The following is a 22,382-nucleotide window of genomic DNA, read 5'->3' on the forward strand; positions in this document are numbered from 1 at the left end:
ATCAACTCTTTTGAAACTTTGCCAGTGAAGCAAATAGTGACAATAGTTACTATTTGGCAAATATTTCCTTGTTATATACATTTCGCCGATAAATGGTTATAAATATATTATTATATTTAATTTTTTTTTTTTTTTTTTTTTTTTTTTTTTTTTTTTTTATTTCCTTGTTAGCACTAGTAAAATTACTAATTTTAAAAACACGAAACAAAATAAAATAACAATGGCCTTTTTTACTAGTCTGGCAAAATAATTATATATATATATATCTGATATATTGCGTCGCTTTCTCCGTCAAGGTCTAAAGACGGGTACATAGCAGATTATTGTAAAGACGAGCTGGTGGTTGCAATCAGCTTTTCCAAAGCTTGAGCGTTTGCGCGCGATGGATTTAGTGCAAGGCCTTGAAACAAAGCTGTTATAAATGTGATGAAGCTAATGCTTTCGACTCGAACGTTTAGTTCTCAGAGGTAGCTTAAAACTTTCAACGAATGTTTTACACGCTTTTGTATTACTTTCAAATGGGAAAACTGCAAATTGGCTCCCCAAAATTAATTTAATTTTTGCTGAACTAGAGTGAATAAATAAAATATTTCCGAAAAAGAATTCAGTGCATTGACATCTTCGGAGAACGCCACGAAATGATCGAAATTATTTTCCATTTTATATGCCACTTTTTTCGGGCAATAAGGTCTCTGCCCCCCAGGACCGAAGGTGCCCGTACACCTATGGATGTAGTGATTGGTTCGTCTTGAGCAACGCACTAGCGCGGTTTTCACTTGAGTGTCGAAAGTAAATTGCGTTTGCTTTCTCAGCCAATCAGGAGTAAAACCAAAACCAATCGTGACTCGCTCGCGCACGTTTTCCCGCGCTTCGTGCCGGCTACATGTAATTACTTCGAGTTTTGATTGGTTCACTGGATTGTCTGTGTCCTTTGTGATTGGCCAGAGTTATTACTTTGGTTTTGGTTTAAGAGACAAAGTAAAGGCTTAGTTCACCCGTTACAATCAATAGGGCCTTAATTTTTTTAAGTTTTCGTTATTGTTACAAGCACCACATCCAAGTTCCTCTGAGAAACTCGAATTGCATCCTTTTTGATCTGACTCGTTTAATAGCAACTCCTCTTTGTTTGAACAGATCAGTGAATAAAGCAATTTATTTTAGACCATTTTATTTATGCCCGCTTTAGTAAACAGAAATATTTATTTACTTCCTTTCATTTAAATTTTTGTCGTTAGCGTCCGTTAACGGTGTATAAAATACCTGCTTTAATAAATTATATGTCGATAATTTCCTTGATCCATTTTGCGCTATCCGGCATACGATTTATATGTGAAACGAAATTGTCATTGATGAGTAACATGAGTTTTGTACTCGAAATCTTTAAATATCTCCTTCTTAGGGTTCGCAGCTGGATTCTACATTAAAAACAGTATATCGCCAAAATTAAACATTGCTAATTCAGATAAGCGCACCGAAGAAAAAAGATAGAAGATACTAGAAATACTTCCCTTTACACAACAAAGGTTTATTTGATAATTAAGACTTTTTTATTATCCTGAAGACGTAAAATAAATAATGATTAATGTCCCAGCTATAAATTGATGTTTGAATACACATGGCCCTTTTTATTGTAAACTCTGGCCGCGAGAGCTTTAATTAATCTTTACTTTAAGCTTTACCTACAAGTTTTTCGCATGCTGTACTTTTATATCGTCCGGCGATAATCATTAGACATGGCGATTGGACACGGCCTAAAATAAACTACAACTGATAACGTAAATAACTACCTAGAATCAAATTTTGAATAACAATTCCACACTTTTAGGGTACTTTTTTGCTTTTGTCGTTAGCTCAGATTACGTCATTGCGAATTTTCAGATGACACACGAAACGTAATAGAGTAATGGCGAATATTAAAATTTGCTGAAAATTTTCTAAAACGACTGACAGCCCATCATTTTAGACAAATATAACAACGATAAAATGACGCATTTATGAACAAACATCATCAGTGCGAGTATATAAAATAACAATCAAATCTCACCAAATTTAGTCGCTTGAAATTAATCAGACTTCAGAACAGAGGTTGTTTTCCACTCGGGCAACACTCAAATTGATTAGTTCTCGCATATAGCACAGCAAAACAAGAAAATGACCCCAGAAATCAGTTATTTACTGGTGGCGTCTGTTCGATATACTCTCATGGTGTTATTATCTGCGAACATCGTGGGCAACTCTTTTGTCGTTATTATTTTCTTAAAAAGCAAATCAACACGACAGTTTTCCGACCTATTGCTTTTTAACCTCGCTACAGCAGACCTCTTGTTTGGGACTGTAGTTTTAATTTGCAGCCTGGCCTTCCACTTTGCTGGTACGACGATCAATGATCTTTACTGTAAAATCACTGGCGGAGTTGTTTATCTTAGCTGTGGAGTTTCAGTGTTTACACTCGCGGCAATCGCAATGGAAAGATACGGTGCAGTGGTAAAACCCGTGCGGGCAAGAGTTCGAATGCGCGATTCGACAAGAAACCATAAAATTGTCCAGATCACATGGATTATCGCCCTAATTTTTGTTAGCCCTATTGTTGTCTTTCTAAAGAAGATAGACGTCGCTGAGAACATTGTGGATTGTGGCTTTTTGCAAAACGAGGGAATGGCGGAGTTTGGTCGAATTTACGATGCCGTAGTGGTTCTTGTTTTATTTCTTGTTCCTAATTGTTTCATGTGCTGTGTGTACGGAAGGCTCGTTTTCAAACTCTGGTGGGACAATCAAGCTCATCCCAAGCCAAGACTTGCCTTGATGAATTCCCGGGATAAACTGACGAAAGTGTCTTTCGTTATTACTATAGTGTTTACAATATGTTGGACGCCTTATTACCTTCGAACACTTTTGACTCTTGTGTTAGGCAGACATTTTTTAGTTTTGAGTTTAGTTGTTTGTCGCATTCTAGTCGTTGTCAATTCTTGCGCAAATCCTATCATATACACTTTACAATGCGCTCGGTTTAGACGCCATTTAAGACGTTTACTCGATTGTAGAAACAAGATATCACCATAGTTAGTAGATATCGCCTTTAAAGACTTGAGCGAATATAATGTAACAGGAAATTGTACGTCTGTTTACCGTGCAAAAAGTCTGCCAAAACAGACAACTCATATCAGTCTGTTTGGAATGCTTGATTTTGCCTCTTTCATTTTAAAAAGGGTTGATTTAGTTCTTTAGTTGTCATTGTCTGTAATTCAATAAAATGTCAAACATGTTGGTTCCGTGTTCTTCTGACACCTGAACTAAATAGTCTGGGAACGAGAGTGAGTGCACGGAAGACCTTGGGGACGAGGGTGTCGGGTGATGTGGGTTGGGCTCTTTGCATTCTCGTCCCCATAGCCCTTTCGTTTCTCTTAGCCGGCTGGGCCTTGGCAGGAGAAAACGAAGGGCTCTGGGGAAACAGGATTTTCAGTCCTAGATTCTAGGACTTCCAGTCTTCATGTATGCAGTCATGACGTTTCAAAAGAATGTATGAGAGAGTCGTTACGTTTTTAACTTCCGTTTAGGAATTCTTTGTTCCAAACAGCCAATCAAAAAAATTCGAATTAATTCAAAAATCTTATGTCCCCAGAGCCCTTCGTTTTCTCGTGCCAAGCCGGCTAAGAGAAACGAATGGGCTATGGGGACGAGAATGGGCTCTCTGTCGCTCAAATGGCATGTCTCTCTAATCTCCTGCCGTAGATAGGACTCGGAATGTTCATGAGCACAGCTTAACCACAACTCAGACCAACTCTCGAATCTAGATCTCTTCTTACTTCGAGGAGTAAAAAAAAAAACTAGAAACGAGATATTCTTTCTGAAGGGGGGTTTTCAGTGAATTTTGTTTTAAGGTTGCTGCCATTTAAAGATCCTTAATTTAATTTGACACGTTTTAGGTCACAGCCACCTTAAGTAGCAACATATTCGAATCTTACAAAATACAGTAAAAACCGCGTTATTTTTTTTGAATTTTTTTTTTTAATTTTATATTTTGAGGAACTAAAAATACGAAAGAAAAAAAATGTGGCAAGTGACAACTAAGGTTAGAAAAGGATATCGCAAAAGTAAGAAATGGTCGCGGGAACTGAACTGAACTGAAACTTGCCCGGATCAATTTAGGTTTGGAAACTGCTCACCTACCCCCCCCAAACCTAACATAACCCTTACTTATCGCTTTGGGAAAATGTTAGGTTTGGGGAGGGGTGGTGAGCAGTTCAGAATCAAATTGATCCACTTACCCATGGTAAGTTTTGAAGCGTGTTAGGCCTCTAGCAAGTAAAGCTAATGAAACCGAACATTTTACATTACAGTATAAAGCACAATGCGCCAAGACCAGACCACAACACCAGGAACTTCATGCCCTACACTTTACGATAAGTGTGTGAGTTTTTTACGTCCCCTAGCGCTGAGGGTAACACTGGAGATGCAGGAGACGGGCCCTACGGTTTATTGTTTTTGTCCGATAAAAAAACGTATACATTTAAATTGCATAGCCCATCAACTGCAGTCTCCTTTCACAAAGCCTTGTTCGGTGCATCCCTCTCTAAATGGTGTCAAATCTTGCCTAGGGACTTGATCTCTGAGTCGAGGGAAAGTCTCCATGTGTTTCGGGGACGACCCCTTTTTAATACGCTCTCCTTGCAGATTCCAGTTCAAAGCTTGTGGTAATGCCACCGGAGGGCTTGCGCAAGGTAGTGAAGGTACTACATTTAAATTTCACGACTAAATTTTAACAGTTGGTTTTTGGAATTCGATACTTACAGAACTGCACAAGATGTTGCGCAAGCAGTGAATGCCCCCTTTGCAAAAAACGTTTGATCTAGATGTTTTGATAAGCGTCAACTCATTAAAACGATAGGATTGTTCTCAAATCTTCGCTTTGCAGGTTTTTTTACTTCTATTTTTGCACCCACTCTCTCCCTTTCTCCTTTCACACCATATTCTCGCTTGATTGACAGGTGAGCACTTTTGCAAGTGGATTCTTGATTGACAGAGCTGATTGACAGCAAATATACTTACTTCTGATTGGCTTTTTACGAGTTAGTTGCACTGAGATGGCTTGAAAAATGATTTTGAATCAAAGGGACAATCAAAGGCAAATTGAAAGGCAAAATAATTTCATATGTACGTCTAAGCTTGACATAAATGGCTGCAGTTAATTCATCTACAATGAGTGAAACTCAGTTTTTAGTTTAAAAGAAAAGCTTTCTGGCCAAAGTATCAAAGTTTTTGGTGGATGTAAATGCTGTTTTTGATGGCCTCAAAACTTGAAATGAGACGCCGGCTTCGTTTAACTTTCGATCGGCTAGAACGTTTATTTATTTATTTTTTACTTCGTTTCACTTGGGACAATACAGCATCGGTTATCTCTCAGTGGACAACGAGCCCAGCATCAACGAGAGCTGAAAAGACGGACTCAAAATAATAATTTGGACAGAGTCTTTGCCACGTAAATTTCTACACTGCAAAGCTAGCCTTTAAAAGGTGAGTTTTAGTTTTAAAATATAATTAGAAAATGTGAATTAACTTCTCCACTGAGTTGGCCTAAAAATATACTTATTAAGCTTAAAATGATACAGCCATTTTTAAAGGAGTTTCACAGTCTGAAACGAACGTATAAAAACCATTTTTTAGCGAAATTTGTGCAGCAAAACTGTGCGCGTGCAATCGAGCAAGAATGACCAAAGCAGCGCTGTTTATGACGAAACGATCGAAGACGGTTTCCATGGAATTGTGAGAAACCTTTGTCATTTCCTGAATCATTTGTGCGGTCCGCCAGCATCGAGTTTCGGAGCTAGACAATTGAAAAAGTTTTTGCAGTCGAATTGAGGAGAAAATTACCAAACAGATCAAATTCGAGTAACAGAACACAGAAAAGATTTAGAGCGTCAAAAACTACAGTGAAAACGCGATGGCGTCCTGTGACAAGAATCGCCTTTCTCCAGCTCAACAAAATTCTAAAATACCAGTCCGCAAAGCAACCTGTTTGAGCAGTGGCAGCGGAAAAAGTTCTTCGTCAAAGGACGAAGCCAACAAAAAGCAGCGCATTCCGGATTCCGTAGAAAAGTTTCCGCAAAACAAGCGGCCATCACGGATTCCGATCGTTGACCTTCAGAAAAACAGCAAGACTGGAGGAAAAAGACCATTAGGAAAAGACTCAGGTATTTTCATGTTTTAATGACATTTTTATTTTATTTGAGCAAAGATTGAAACTAGCTTATTTTATTTTTGAAGTAAGTACATCAACATATACAAAGTTTAACCTTTAACTTTCCAGACGCTTCGGTGTTTTAATCCGAGTTTTAATATGTGAACAGTTTTTAAACTTTTTGGTTTTCGTTTTGAACTTCTTGATCAAAGAAACAAACAGTTCTTAGAAATAATATGCAAATCGGCTTTAAAAAAATGTGAAGACGGAATCCACCAGGAAGTCGAGTAATATTTTTTCACAAGCTATAGGTAAAATCTCTCGTATAGCCATTTCAATTTGTAAAATCGTCTTAAAGTCATTCAGTGGAATTCGGTGGAACTGACTTCGAAATTGGTTTTCGATGTTTGGTGTTGTTAAAAAAAGATTCCTTTTGATGAAATATTTGAAGCAGTGGCACAAAAGCTTGCAATAAGGTGAAAATAAATTTGGTACATAATTTTGTCTAACAACTACTCGAAGTCCTGGCGGAAACCCATGAATACTACTACTACTGACTAAAAGCACCGGCTAGCGCTTCCAGATGAACCTAACGTCGAGTCAATGCTTGTCAATATCTTAAAACGTGTTTTTAATCTTAACAGGAATTAACCTACAAGAGATACGAGGTAAACAAGGAGCAAAAGTCACAACGAATGGCAATACTCCACATGCAGATAAACGTAGCAACCCTAATCCTGCCACAAAATCAACAGTGGCAGTGAGGCGAAGAACACCAGTAAACACGCCATTAACGAACCAGGTAAACAACAAAAATAAAAATAAATTGCTATATAGAGAGAAAGCCACATCAACTCGGGTCCTCTATCCAGGTCGAATAGGAATTTGGAAATCGGGTGGTTTTTTAGGAGGGAGGAAAACCAGAGAACTCGGAGAAAAACCCTCGGAGCAAGGCGAGAACTAACAACAAACTCAACCCACATATGACCCCGGGTCCGTCGCCATCCCTGCTCCCCAACACGTTGATATATGCTGCTTTTATTTTCGTACTTACAATCCTTTCAGTGCTTAATTGAATAAAGTGTAAAAGTAAGATACAACATAGAGCCTCTGTGCAGTTATTTAAGAAGAAATCTTAGTTGCGACCATCGCTATTGACACACGATAATCTCAGGAAATGGAGCGAAAATTTAGAATGGAATACCCTTCGCCGCCCCTCCCTATTGCTGGTTTTCACTTTCACGCCAGTGACGCTACTGTCGCGAGCTGCAGAAAAATAAATCCAAAGCTATTGAGTAAAATAATCAAGAATATTACAGGTTTTAGAAAATTACTAGATAGGGTATTCCGTACTCGAGTTATCAGTCAAATTGTTTCACACAAATTTTGTGAGCACAGTATAGAAACGCGATGTTGGTGCCCGTGTGGAGGTGCACCGACATGACCGCCGGAAATCAATGAAAACATCCGGCTTTCACTTCTGCTATAAAAAGCGGTCAGATCACCCTCACGAAAACACATAAATATTCTCTCAAAACCTCAATTGTTCAGATTGTTAAAAATTAAAGGATGAGGCATTTTTTAAGCATACGTGACAGCCTTCAGGCGGCCATTTTGATGTCGTTTGACGTGAAACCCCGAAATTCAAATTTTATATCTGAAAGAATTCGGATCATCGCTTTCGAGCTTAAAACCTTCAAAAAGATATATATTAAGGACGTATAATATCCAGTGAAGGTTAAAAACTCCGGGGTCTCGCGATTCTGGATTTGAGAATTTTGATGACATCACGTGAAAACCAAGAATCCCATAAAATATACCACGGGTATGCTTACATAGTGCCACCAGAAACTCACAAGGGGTTTTTGGTGCCACTTAGAAAGTCTGTACCAAAGCGGGGGGGGGGGGGCATATCTCTCTTGAGTGAAGACAAACCACATGTTTATCGATATTTATTCTTACTAACAGGTCTCCAGTTGTGAGGAAATCCATAAGAAGGAACTTGAACAGCTTGAAAAGGAAAATTCAGAGATAATAGAGGAACTACAAGTGTGGGTTGAGAACGGAGACCAAAAGAACAAAACTTTGGAGGAAATAATTGAAAAAACAAACGAAGAAAATGTGAAGCTCTTGGTTCAGATCAGTGTCATGAAGAAGGAAATGAAAGATTTACAGGAGAAGAACAACACTCTTCAGAATGAACTTGAAACGAAAAGTTTTCAAGTGGACGCCTTGGAAAAGGACTTAGCTCACTTCAAAACTTGCGAGCTGGACTATAGAAAGCTGAAGGAACAAACTTCGCGTCTCATTGACCAGCTAGAAGTTCAGCTAAATACGTTTATAGACGAAAGCGCACGAGTCATCTCTGAGAAGGACAACGAAATAAACGAACTTAAAGAGGAAAAGATGGCGGTTATTAACAAACTTGAGGATCAGCTAGCGTCATTAACTAAGGAAAACGCCCGAATCACCTCCGAAAAGATTCAAGAAATAAACGAAAAGACCGAGGCTATTAACCAACTTGAGGATCAGTTAGCGACATTGATGAAGGAAAATACCAAAATCATGTTTGAGAAGGGCAAAGAGCTCAACGAACGAATTCAAGAGGAAAAGTCAAAAGTTTGACCAATTCAAGGATCGGATAGCGTCGTTCATGGATGAAAACGCTAAAATCATTTCTGAGAAAGACAAAGAAATGAACGAACTTAAAAAGCAAAAGTCGAAGGTCATTGAACAGCTTGAGGGTGAAAAATGGAGTATTATTGGCCAATTCAACAAACGGCTAGCAGAGAAGGACAAAGAGTTAAACAAGCTTCAACGCGAGAAGTTAAACATTTTTGACCAGTTTAAGGATCGGCTAGGGATGATAATGGATGAAAACGCCAAATTCATGTCAGATAAAGACAAAGAGATGAACAAACTTAAAGAGGAAAAGTCGAAGTCTATTTGTCGACTTGAGAATCAGCTAGCTAAGCTGAAGAGAGAAAATTCTACGATGAAAACAGAACTGTCCAAGGTATCAGATAAGAATAAAATGTTGGCTGAACTTCAGCAGCAAGTAGACAACTTGAAAGAACAGAAAAACTTAACTCGATCTGTCAAGATTGAAAAGTTAATGAAGAATTAATGAGAGGAAACGAAAAGATTGATAAAGATAATTTTATGAGTGTATCATTCAAAATTGTAAATATATGCCCGTGCTCTTGTTTCCTAAATAGAGAGAGTAAAGAAAGAAGTTGATGTTGTGTAAATAATATTTAATACATGTAAATATAATATATCATGTGGTAACTTGAACGACTCTTGACTAGTGATAAATCCTTTTATTGTATTATTACAGAAAGAAGCCAAAAAGTGTGACCACTTCTAATTACTTCACATTCTTTTGTGCAGGTTAATTTCAATCAGAAGTCAACTGTAAGCTGTCCTCAGCTTGTGATTGCATAATGTCTGTATCTTTGAATTGATTGAAATGGTCACACCTTTATGTATAAGGCTGTAAATCCATACCTTAGACCAACCACTACAAGGCACTTTTTATGCGTAAACTCGCGTCCTGTCGTGCGGACAGATTCCAAAGCTTGCATCATCAACACATGCGCGGTCCTACAACTCCAGGGAGCCATCTCCTTCTTTTTCGTAATTTAATCTCATACCCAGACAGAGCCCACAATTCTTTTGATCATGCACAAAGTGCCTCTTTTTGTGTCTAGCTAGGTTACTAAGCACGAAAAAAGCGCAAGAATCGTCCATCTCTAGCTTTTATGAGGCGACTCTAGCTATTATGCAACGTCTACTGCAGATGGCTTTCCAACATCACCTTGCACTTGTTGATAACTTCTACCCATATTTCTTCACTACACTGTTGAAGCTAGAATCCTCTACAACTATAGTCTATGCCGACAAAAACCTAATAAATGCACTACCGTGACCGAGCAATACAGTAATGCACAAAGCTCAATAAAGCTCAGCACTAGACACATGTACGCAGTGCGGACCTATTTTTGTTTTAACTGAAAGTCCATGAATTGCAAACTTTCAAATCGGACTTGGCCAGAGACCGTGTTGACCAAAAGAAAAGCAGGCTCTAGGCAGGAGATTGTTGCTAATTGTGCACTTCCATCTTTTTAAATAACGAGAGGGTTTTTCACGTGAGTCAAGTTTTTTCTATATATTGGGCGAGTGCAGGATCATTTGGGGCAGTCGGCCAGTCTGATACTTAAAAATATTGAAATGGCAATGGAGCAACCTGATTGGTTAATTTTAGTTATTAGCCCTAAGTTGTCTACTAAATCATCTATTTGTCTACTAAAATATATTTTGAGCAATATATTGTTTTTTAGATCCATTTAAAAATCCTATCAAATGTTTCTCTCTTTATTGTAATTGTTGCTGTGATTATCTCTAGTTACCAACCTCATTGCCAGGGCTTTTTCCTTGGTAATTTTGAAGGGAAAAGCCCTGGAAATGAGGTTGCCTAGTCACTTGACTGTCAGTATTTTAAATGCCAATACATTCTAGCTGCAGATTTTCCTGTTCAGCAATCAAGCCTTTCTACATAAAATGGCATCTAATTCTGGAGAGGATTCAAGTTGCTTAGTTTGAATATCAACAAATCCTTGTTTTTCTAAGAGCTGCTTGTATTCTGTTGCTGTTCGTTCCTTGCCGTGCAGCTGCACAAGCATATTAAGGGACTGTAGAAGAGCACCTTTCGGTCCAGTTTTGTCTTCATTTAAGAACTTTTCAGCAATGAGAAGACTGCCACCTAACAAAAAGATAATAAACATCAAGTTAATACAGTACACAGAGGGAAGCAAAGGGTTCATGCGTGACACGTGAAAAGGGCAAAAATTAGTCTGTGACGCGTGAAAATAGGGCAAAAATTATACCGTGACGCGTGAAAATAGCTAGAAAAGATGCGTGATTCCTGAGTTCTGCTGTTTTAAGTATACGTGATGCATAAAATTTGGTTAAAATTTGTGCATGAAATGGGATCAGGACACTCCCTTTGCTACCCTTTATACACTAGGACCCACCACAATAGGTCTTATTATTGCCAACGAGTCAGGTCTTCTGGAAGACCAGAAGGCCTGACGAGGTGGCAGAATATAGAGCCGCGAGAAGATTTGTATATGCGAGAAAAATCTCAGAAACACTCCAAATGTCAAGTAATGTAAGTAATGTAATGTAATGTAAGGTAGATCGTGAAGACACAATTTTTGATGTTTTTAGCCAATCCGTTCAGCAGAAGCTGTTCAGCACGTGCTCACTTTGTTGCAGTTTGGCCAATCAGCGTGCTACTAATTTGTTTAGCACGTGCATGATTCATTGGCAACTAAAATTCACAGACAAGATGCGTCTCAAATAACAAAGAGGTTTCAAATCTGTTTGCTTCAAAAAGCCAAAATTCCCGAACTAGAGATTGAAATACGAAAGAAACTTGAATTAAACTTTGTTTAAAATTTAATTTCATTTAAGATGAAGGCAAGAAATGCATTCCAAAGCTTCAAGATTTCCAAAGCTTCGAAAATTTCGAAGTCATACAAATTTGCATGCGTAATTAAGTTAGGTCTGGCTAAGTAAACAACACGGATTTTATTGATCAGAAGAGAGTTTTATTTCGTTTCTCAAATTTATAAAATAAATTCCCTATACTACATTTTTTCCTGGATTGTCCGGCGTTTTTTTCTCGGGAAACAGGGCCTTTAATTTTCCTAAAAGCTGGTTGCCCGAACGCAATTTGCAGTGTCTCAACAACAACAATTCAACGTGACATTTGAGACATCACGCATTGCGCGTGATGAAATCACGCATTGCGCGTGATGAATTATTCTCGGAATAATAAAATAAACTTGTTCCATCTTTGGCCACAAACTTGTCCGACCAGGCTTTTACCTTTTAAAACCTCAAATGTTTTGAATACTTATGTGCTGAATGTATTTAACTGCAGTGTGGAAAGTTTGAAATGCTTTGTTTTGGCAAATCTTTGTAAAAGTTTCCTTTTTGGTTCGTAATTTATTTTCCGTGTTCAGTGGCTCATAGCCACTTTGATTAAGACCTGCAGGACTTTAAAACAGCGGAAACCTTTCCAAAATAGCAGCATCGGACAACAGTGGCTTGAAACTCTCAAATAGCATGAAGTTTACAAGATTTCTCACTAAATCTTTACTACTTTGGTATTATTTTAGAACTTTTTCCTCATTTAGCCTTCATAAAATCTCATTTTATTCCATAAACATTCAAGATTTTAAAGAAAACGCGCAATGTTTATTGATCGACCAAAATCATAAAGCGTCCCGTTGTACTTGTTGGCATTTCTACCGATAGGTACCACTAGTTATTATTGTTATTATTATTAAAAGCTGGGCTAAAGCTTTTGCATCCATTGTAGGCCTATTTTTTGTATGGATGAAAGCTGTTTTTAAAACAAAAACACATAATTTGGGGTTCTTGCCTGCATAAATGAACATTGAATATATATTGTCAGCAATTAGCAAAGGGGGATAGTGGGTGGGTGGGGGGGGGGGGGGGTTGAAAGTGACAGGGCCCAGGTTAAAAAAAAACATGTTGTTGCAACTTGAAAAGATAGTAAATTATGTTTTGGTCAGCAGTATTTTTATAAGGCTAAGTTTTTGCACAGCATTGTCAAGCCAGTTTTGTTGTATGGCGCCGAGTGCTGGCGTGTGGTGAAGAGCAATATGAACAAGATCAACGCCTTTCACAACGGCTGCCTCAGGAGGATATGCCGCATTTTCTGGCCTAACAAGATCTCGAATGAAGAACTCTACAAGAAAACAAAGAGCCAAAGTGTGGTGCTTGAGATCAAACGCCGCCGGTTCCGTTGGCTTGGACATGTCCTCAGAATGGACCAAGACCGTATCCCGAAGACCGCTCTTAGATGGACACCACCTGGAAAAAGGAGGCGAGGGCGGCCCAAGACAACCTGGAGACGTACTGTGATGGCCGAGCTAAACAAGATGGGCTTGACTTGGGGCGAGGCACAACTTGTAGCAAAAGATCGGTCCCGATGGAAGCAAATCGTTGCCGCCTTATGTCCCACCAGGGACGAAGAGGAATAAGTAAGTAAGTTTGTTTTTGCACTCAAAATTGGTCATGGAACAACTGTCAAAGTGGATTCAAAGAAATATCTATACCACCCCAAAAAAGGTCATTGGAAATTTCGAGGGGAAGGGGATCTCAAAAACAGAGGGTTTCAAAGGAAAGTATGAAGCTAAACTCGAAATTACAGAGGTGTGGGTGAGTTCAAACCTGGAACAACACCATATCATAAAGCAAGAACAGTGCACCACAATAACTGGCAAGGTGGGACAAAGGCAAGTGAATTTACAACTAATAACCACTGGCTTGAAAAAACCCCATGAGATTTCAGAATATGACTGTGTGTTCTTATGGGAGACTTGACATGTAGCCACACCCACCATATAGACCATCAATTCGTATATGAACGATAAAAGCAAGGCTGACTAAAATGTAAAGGAATACATTTTTTTTAAAAACAATATTTTGAAAGGCACTGACTTTCTTTTTCAGGGTCTTACAAGTGAACATTAGTATATGGCATGAAAAAAATAATGAAGCATTAATACCAGGTCCTCTTTTGTTACATTAACCCAGGCAAGATCCATTCATTGGCAACTTTTAGTACCTGAAGGCAAACACTTGAACACATTTGAAAGTATCAAGTCCACTTTTTCTTCAGGCCAGTCATGAAGTATGCGGGACAATACATACAAATGAGCCTTTGGAAGATCAGGCTGAAAGAAATTCCCCTTCACATAAGAAACATTTCCCTGATTGGGGCAATCGTCTGAAGATGGACGAAAATGATGGGCAGAGTCCACAACTGACTGCATGTCACACACTGTGATCTTCATGTTAGGGTAGTACTGACACAAAGTGTATGCCATAGCTCCTGTTCCACCTGAGTATAAAATAATATTTTGTAATCATCAATCAACATAGTTTTTATACATAATGGTAATAGGATGTTGGAAGGAGGGAAAGGTGTAAAGGAAAAAGGGAGGGGGGGGGGGGAGAAAATGGGGAAATGGGTTTGTTAAAAACCCCCCCCCCCCCTTGTTGGATGCTTGTCCATTGTGGGGTTACCCCCAGCATTGTTTCACCGGTAACCATTTATACACCTGGGTGGAGAGAGGCACTATGGGAGTAAAGTGTCTTGCCAAAGAATACAACACAGTGACCCTGGCCAGGGCTCGCACCTGGACTGCTCGATCTAGAGTCAAGTATGCTAACCATAAGGCCACTGTGCCTCCCATGGGTGTGTGTAAGGGCACTTTCCATTAGTCAGAACTGGCTGGCAAGACCGGTAAATTCGAGAACGGAATTCTGTTGTTTATAGTCAGATTTAATCTGTCAAATTAGTCAATACATAAATATTATTCACTGTTGTGGTGGATTCGTGGGAAAATCATGTGGAAAAAGGGCCATTTCACATTCAAAACCACCTGACCGGCCGCCCAGTTCTGGCTAATGGAAAGCGCCCTAAACTTTGTCTGTACACTCTGGAAGTACCCTTTAACACGGTCCCCAAGTAAGTACTTCAGGAGAAAAGAGACAGACCAAAAATATTCCTAACTTTGCAGACCTCTCAACCTCAAAAAACCGGAAATCTGGAGATCGAGGTCAAAAAACCGGGAGATTCGAGTAAAAACCGGGAGATTAATCAACTGATGGATAAAAATAACTAAAACCAGGTGCTTATCAAGAGAAGGAGTTTTTTTTCTGTTTTAGCAACACAAAAATTAACATTCTTTTCACGGCTTGTGTCTTCTATATATAGGTTTCGATTGTGTGTCTAGCGAACAAACTAATGAAATACCTTTGCTGGCTACGAATTTACACAGAATTGGCGCAAGACAATTGCCTTAAAAAACCAAAAATGACATTATACAAGAAATTGTATCCTTATAGCTTGTGACTCTGTTTATCGTGAGATTTTTGTGTCTTGTCGTGAGACCGTGAGATTGAACTAAAAGTCGTGAGTCTCACGGCAAAATCGTGAGACTTGAGAGGTCTGACTTTATGTGATTGCAAAATGATTTCTCGTATCCCTTTCCCTCCAGCCACAGTAAGTAAAGTGAAGGGGGAAGGGGATCTCCCACCTCCTGCCTTCCCCGCCCATTCCATAGTGGTTCTTTCTTCTTTGTCCCATATCTATTGCGAAATATATCGAAAAACTATGTTGCAAAATTTTACATCTTTTTTCCAGGTTCCTGCAACCTTAGGACTCCCGCTTCCCATCCTCTTTTCTCCCGGTCCCGCCTGTCTCTCCTGTTCCCCTCCACAAAAAACTGTTGCAACCAGTACCTACCCGCTAAGTCATGACTTAGGGGGTAGGTACTACCACCTATTTCTATGACTGACAAGGTCACGTGACTGTCATGCAAAGACTGGCCTATACCTACCCCCTAAGTCACAACAGGACTGAAACTTGCTCAAGTCATATGCCGTTGCTACAGCATGAAAAGAATAGCGTGTCGTGGCATGCATGGCTCCAAGAAATCGTAAGCGGGCTTCCTCGGTGTTGTACTCAGCTTTCCAAACATCTTCTGATGACTGGCCAAATGTTTTCATCCACTGATTCGATCCTTCACGAACTGCGTTTTCTAAATTGCCAAAGAGATGGTACAACAGTTTATTTGAGTGCCTAATGTAACCATCAACGGAATCGGGGCTTGACTTGGTCAGAAACTGCTTTGCCATTTTGGTATTAGAATACAACCACGATTCACCTTGCTTTGTCTTTTCTAACAATTCCAGAGCAACCAGAGTGTCCATTAAACGTGTTGTAGCATCCACATTGGTGTTCATCTTTGAAGATATGCCTTTTGCTGACTGTGGAGTACTCATGTAATAAATCAAAAATACCCAGATCACAAGCTGCAAATAGCACTTTAGATTCTCGAAAAGCGTAAATCAGTTCTTGCAGTTTACTAGGAACTTGTGGAGGAACTACGATCTCTTTTCTGCCATCCAGAGTCCGTGTTGTAGTGAATATAGTCCTGATCAGACGGGGAAACCCCCTCACAAATTTCACTCGGCTGCCCATCGATATAACAGAGCAGATGTGAGGATATGTTCCCTGATTGCCTGTTTGACAGGGAATTGAACAGTCTGCAAAAACGATCTACACGACTCCAAAAATTCGTAGGAGACAGTGTAAAACCAAGCGAAAGAGGCCGAAAGAGTTCCCCCGAAAACAGTCGCTCAAAGATGGAACCACAAGTCACGTTTGTAACGCAAGACCTCTCTCCAGTCTCTTTGAGGTGTAATTTTCTCGTCACCAGAGCCCACCGTTTAAATTCGTCCGATTTGTGTTCGATTTGTGTCTAATGTTCAGCCGGCTAAGGGGATTTCCTTGTCTCGTTCGAACTTTGTTTACTACACGAACTATGGATGGAAGAAAAGAGATCGTAGTTCCTTCACCAATTCCTAGTAAACTTCATGAGCTGATTTACGCTTTTCGTGAATCCAAGGCGCTATTCGCAGCATGTGATCTGGGTATTTTTGATTTATTACACGAATCCGATGCTCCACAGTCAGCAAAAGACATATCTTCAAAGATGAGCACCAATGTGGATGCTACAACACGTTTAATGGACACCCTGGTTGCTCTGGAATTGTTAGAAAAGACCAAGCAAGGTGAATCGTGGTTGTATTCCAATACCAAAATGGCGAAGCAATTTCTGACCAAGTCAAGTCCCGATTCCGTTGATGGCTACATTAGGCACTCAAATAAACTGTTGTACCATCTTTTCGGTAACTTAGAAAGTGCAGTTCGTGAGGGATCGAATCAGTGGATGAAAACCTTTGGCCAGTCGCCAGAAGATGCTTGGAAAGCCGCGTATAACACCGAAGAAGACCGCTTACGATTTCTAAGGGCCATGCATTCGACGTCACGCCATTCTTGTCACGCTGTGGTAACGGCATTTGACTTGAGCGAATTTCAGTCCTGTTGTGACTTAGGGGGTAGGTAATTTGTGGATGGGTGGAGAAAAGAACTGTGAGAAAAAATGGCACGTATTGCCCAAGAACAAAAGTAATATTCACTGCAAGTAAAGGCGTACACACAAAGAAGGGGGTCTCTTTATTTGCATCCGCATCTGTCTTCTCCCCCGTGTGTCACTGCCCCTCAAATTTGCATGCAATAGTATCTGAGCCACCCTGCAAGCTACCCTAACTTCCTTTAGCATAACCCAGCTGCCGTCTATTGGCAAAACGTGCGATCTGATTGGCTACACAGGTGTGTTCTGTCCGTCGTTAGACGGCTCTTGGTGCGAGTCTCAGTTTTTTGCAGAATTTTATCAACAAAACATTCAAATAGTCAACTTGCTGGGTTATGCTAAAACAATTAGACGGCTCGCTCTTGGTTTCTATCGGCTTTTGATAGTTGACTCAGGGCTTCCCCCCTCGCCAATTATTAGCCGATAGAAACCTCGAGCTTGCCATCTAATTGTTAATTATATCTTGTTTTAAATTTTAGATTGTAATTTTAGTTAGGGGACCTAAATAGGGATGACCTCATGGTCCACCTTTTCAGGTACCATTTGTGTGTTTTGAATAAAGTATTATTATTAAATTATATTATATTGTTTTCTGGTCACCTCCTTCCTCTTCCCCTCTCTACCTCTCACCTCCCCCTGAAACAACAACAACGACTTAATTTATCACTTATCACAAAATTGGTAATAAGTATAAATAATTATAAGTGGTCTGGCTGCGCAATATAACTATAGAGTTTAATGAAAAGGGCAGGCAGCCCTCTAAAGCAGGCCATTTAACAGATGTTAGCATGCTCACTTCTGCTTGATTTCAATTTTATACCTAGGCGGAACAGGGACTATGGCATACACTCTATGTCAGTATTACCCTACCATGAAGATTACAGTGTGTGAATTACAGTCAGCTGTGGACCTTGCCCATCATTTTCGTCCATCTTCAGAAGATTGCCCCAATCAAGGAAATGTTTCTTATGTAGTGGGCAACTTCTTTCATTCTGACCTACCAAAGGCTGATTTGTATGTATTGTCCCGCATACTGCATGATTGGCCTGAAGAAAAAGTGGATTTCATACTTTCAAATGTCTTCAAGTCTTTGCCATCAGGTATTTAAAGTTTCCAGTAAATATATATTGCTTGAGCCATTATATCTCTAAATTCATTATGAGCTGCAAGCAAAATATAAACTGCAAGGGATTTGAATGAGTGCAAACACAAGGTGGTGGGAGTGGGTAAAAAGAATATAGTATTTTTTGCCTGATCCACATGTGCTCGCTCACTACGGCATGAAAAGTGTGCTATGAGCACAGAAGTCCATGCAGCTGTAGTCCTTTGCACACATTGCAGGCCTATCATACTGGCATTATAGGCATGCAATGTGTGCAGAGAGCTATGCAGCTGTAGCCCTTTACACACACTGCAGGCCTATCATACTGCATTATAGGCATGCAATGTGTGCAGAGAGCTATGCAGCTGTAGCATTTTACACTCATTGCAGGCCTACATCATACTGGCATTATAGGCATGCAATGTGAGCAGAGACTTATGTAGCTGTTACCCTTTGCACTTATTGCAGGCCTATCTTCCTAGCATTATATCCATGCAATACGTGCAGAGAGCTATGCAGCTGTAGTCCTTTGCACACATTGCTGGCCTATCATACTGCATTTTAGGCATGCAATATGTGCAGGGAGCTATGCAGCTGTAGCATTTTACACACATTGCAGGCCTACATCATACTGGCATTATATCCATGCAATAAGTGCAGAGAGCTATGCAGCTGTAGCCCTTTGCACACATTGCTGGCCTATCATACTGCATTATAGGCATGCAATGTGTGCAGAGAGCTATGCAGCTGTAGCATTTTACACACATTGCAGGCCTATCATACTGGCATTATAGGCATGCAATGTGAGCAGAGACTTATGTAGCTGTTACCCTTTGCACTTATTGCAGGCCTATCTTCCTAGCATTATAGGCATGCAGTGTGTGCAGAGAGTTTTGTAGCTGTAGCCCTTTGCACACATTGCAGGCCTTTAGTAAAACGTTAAGTAAAGTCTGTCTCCGAGCCATGAGGCCCATACAGCCGGAGCTTATCCCGGTTTCCGTAGCATTAAGCGACTAGGAGTATTGCTACCCCCCTGGATGGGATGCTAGTCCATCGCAGGGTTACCCCCCAGCAGTAAATTCGCCGGTACCCATTTATACACCTGGGTGGAGAGAGGCACTGTGAGAGTAAAGTGTCTTGCCCAAGTACACAACGCAGGCCTTTAGTACTAGGTGATAAGTGATTTATTGTGTTTTGTTAGGTGGCAGTCTTCTCCTTGCTGACAAATTCATAAGTGAAGACAAAACTGGACCTAAAAGTACTCTTCTACAGTCCCTCAACATGCTTGTGCAGACCCACGGCAAGGAGCGAACAGCGACAGAATACAGGCAGCTCTTAGAAAAACAAGGATTTGTTGACATTCAAACAAAACAACTTGAATCCTCTTTAGATGCCATTTTATGTAGAAAGGCTTGAAGTAGCATTGCCCTCAATAAAGGGAAAACTAGAAGGACTTTCGAAAAGTTCTTCTCGAAACAGAACATTACAGTACCGTAATGATTCGATTTAGCGCCCGGGGCGCTTATTTACTTTTGGCACCTCAGGGGAGGGTGCTTATTCGGGACAGGGCGCTTATTTAATATTTTGAGAAACAACAAAATGTTTGAAACAAAACTTTAATAAATATTAAAACAACTAACAATAACAGAAACTGTAACAGCAACAAATTGTTTAAAGTTAAGTTACTTTTAGTTTTTAAAGAGTTGTTTATTTTAGCAGTATATATATACATGTACGGTACGGTGAATGTTCATAAAGTTTATCTATTCGATGTCGATGACTTCAGTTGGGTCAGTTATTCATAATAGGGGCGCTTTTTAAAATAGGGGCGCTTATAAGAGTGGGGGCGGTTATTAGAATGGGGGCGCTTATTGGAACAGGGGCGCTTATTGACAAAGACACATTTGAAGGGGGGCGCTTATTCGGAAGGGGGGCGCTTATTGGAAGGAGGGCGCTAAATCAAATCATTACCAATAGAGCAATTTAAACCAAAATTTGGTACCTTGAAACTACGTTATTACATTTGCCTGTTTTCTGAACGCTGCACAGCTTTAAATGTATTGTCACACATACTACATCGCAATCCTGCAAATGAACCAGTCGATCAAGAAGGACGAATCGCCCGAGGAGTTCTTCAATCCAGTAATCAAACCAATAGAAGCTTAACTGGGTGCTAAATGTTACAGTATGAAGAGTATGATGAGGTTTTTTTTTCTTTTTTAATAAGAGAATTCATGTTACGAACCCGGTTACGAACCTGCTGCCATTTATATTCAATCATAAGGTTAGGCTGATATAACTGATATAATAGCTATCTGACCTATCCCGGCTTTCATTACTAATTACCTTATTGTTGCTTATTTTCGCGGGAATTTATTTTTCGTAATTTTCAAAAAATCCCGAAATTAAAGACCAGCGAAAAAAGGTTCTCGCAAAAAACAACGACGCAAACTTTAATACCCTTCTATATAATTCGTTAGGATTAATCAATGTTGCCGTCAGTTTTCTACAAAATTATCTTATTGCAGTCGTCAAACTACTTGTTGTTACAAAGGAACATGTCAAACTGTTTTAAGTTTCGTTTTGTTTTATGGTTTTGCCGTTCAGTGTCATTCGAAACTATTGCTGTGGAAAGTTGCAATCAGTTGTGCCAATTTTGAGACTTACTGTTTGTAACGCAGACCAGTATTTTGACAATTTTTGCGAAATTTAGTTCCTTTAAACCTTATTTTTTTTGGCCAAATCGCGAAATTTAAGTCACGCGAAATACGCCAGTTTCATTTTCGCGAAATTAAGTTCCCGCGAAAATAAGTAACAATAAGGTAATTGTTCCCCAAATGAATACCAATACTTTATGTTTCTTCAGATAACTATTTGCTTACGGCACCCGATCTACACCGGGGCTAGTTTCGAAAAGGTCCTACATATGTGAAATGTATTCCGTCAGTCGTCTTAGCCTTGGAATATTGAGACGCAATAGCCGCCCCACATCTCATCAAAGTCGCAGCAGTTCATTATCAACAAGTTATGAAAATTTCTTTGTTTTGGGCTTCAACGCTCCTAACCCAGGTTGAATCACGTGACACAATGAACGTCTCCAGAAAGCACATAATTATCTGATAGCCAGTAGCCGTGATCAGGGCTCCTGCCGCGATCCATTAATTCGAAATTTCAAAAGATTACTTATCTCTTGAAACGGAACCCAAAATTTGGTACATTTTTTCTGTTGGCATGTTTCTCAATGGGGAGAGTGTACGTAGTAACTCTGATGCAGTATTTAAATCCTGGAAAAATATGCAGAAATATTATTGTTCCGGCTGGTGGGGTACAGATATTTGGAAAGCGAATTTGCAGCTACCGTATTTACTCGAATAAGCGCCGCGGCGCTTATTAAATTTTTTCGCGCCTCAAGTGCGGCGCTTATTCGAGGGCAGCGCTTATTTGAAGGCGGCGCTTATTTCAAATTTGGACCCACAAAGAATCTAATCTTTTACAGTAATTGAAAATAGCGTCTTTTGATTGTCAGTATTCGTCTCTTGCGGCGCTTATTCGGGGGCGGCGCTTAATCGAGTAAATACGGTAGTTCTTAACGAATTGCGAGACATTACCGACTGATTGACAAGAATTAAAAACTTTTGGCTTTCTTAATTAAATGCCCGAGAAACTCTTGCTCTTGGGTTCTAAATTCATTCATGTCGTTTTTTAATCTATCAAAAAATTAAATAAATTTTAATTCTAAAGGCTCTTTCAAAAATCACGAGGAAACTTCTGCTCTGTGTACTTAGTTCGAGGTTACGTCTTAACTGGTCGACAAATTGAAAACACCGTCTTGAAAGAAACTCCTGCTCGTTTTTAATTGGTCGAGACACCAAAAACAATAATTATCATTTCTCTGTGTACTTAGGATAGTCATTTTGTTTTCGTTGAGAACGAATTAAAATACCTGAGAAACTCTGCTCTGTGTATTTAGTTGTTCATGTCCGTCTTTAGACGAAATTCCGACAGCGCATGGGCCATGGGGACCATCTTGAAAAAAGTTTGTTGTTCGTAATCTCTCTTA

The 22,382-nt window shown here is 39.6% G+C and overlaps 6 protein-coding genes across 6 annotated transcripts in view; 5 read left to right on the forward strand and 1 right to left on the reverse strand.

Moving 5' to 3' along the window:
- LOC144653604 (NTF2-related export protein 2-like) overlaps nt 1-22,382 on the forward strand; it is a 218,990-nt gene that overhangs the window by 143,659 nt on the left and 52,949 nt on the right. The window lies entirely within an intron of this gene.
- On the forward strand, nt 2,087-3,241 carry LOC144653594 (allatostatin-A receptor-like). Its single transcript, XM_078513633.1, has one exon. It carries the CDS (start codon nt 2,152-2,154, stop codon nt 3,058-3,060), a length of 909 nt encoding a protein of 302 aa, XP_078369759.1. The 5' UTR covers nt 2,087-2,151; the 3' UTR covers nt 3,061-3,241.
- LOC144653581 (uncharacterized) lies at nt 5,901-8,800 on the forward strand. Its single transcript, XM_078513618.1, has 3 exons — nt 5,901-6,188; nt 6,820-6,977; nt 8,144-8,800. The coding sequence occupies exons 1-3, from the start codon at nt 5,939-5,941 to the stop codon at nt 8,798-8,800; spliced, it is 1,065 nt and encodes a 354-aa protein (XP_078369744.1). The 5' UTR covers nt 5,901-5,938.
- Nucleotides 8,829-9,302, forward strand: LOC144653603 (uncharacterized). Its single transcript, XM_078513642.1, has one exon. The coding sequence runs from the start codon at nt 8,829-8,831 to the stop codon at nt 9,300-9,302; it is 474 nt and encodes a 157-aa protein (XP_078369768.1).
- On the reverse strand, nt 9,521-16,276 carry LOC144653576 (putative bifunctional dTTP/UTP pyrophosphatase/methyltransferase protein). Its single transcript, XM_078513613.1, is given in 4 exon segments — nt 9,521-10,940; nt 13,842-14,117; nt 15,622-16,061; nt 16,063-16,276. Coding segments are annotated over 4 exon segments (1,140 nt in total). The 5' UTR covers nt 16,266-16,276; the 3' UTR covers nt 9,521-10,719.
- LOC144653578 (putative bifunctional dTTP/UTP pyrophosphatase/methyltransferase protein) lies at nt 16,431-20,093 on the forward strand. The gene is made up of 3 exons (XM_078513615.1): nt 16,431-17,185; nt 18,045-18,320; nt 19,524-20,093. The coding sequence occupies exons 1-3, from the start codon at nt 16,549-16,551 to the stop codon at nt 19,736-19,738; spliced, it is 1,128 nt and encodes a 375-aa protein (XP_078369741.1). The 5' UTR covers nt 16,431-16,548; the 3' UTR covers nt 19,739-20,093.

The sequence above is a fragment of the Oculina patagonica genome, chromosome 5 (genome assembly GCF_052425735.1).
Source record: "Oculina patagonica isolate OP01 chromosome 5, crgOcupat, whole genome shotgun sequence".
Classification (NCBI taxonomy): domain Eukaryota; kingdom Metazoa; phylum Cnidaria; class Anthozoa; order Scleractinia; family Oculinidae; genus Oculina; species Oculina patagonica.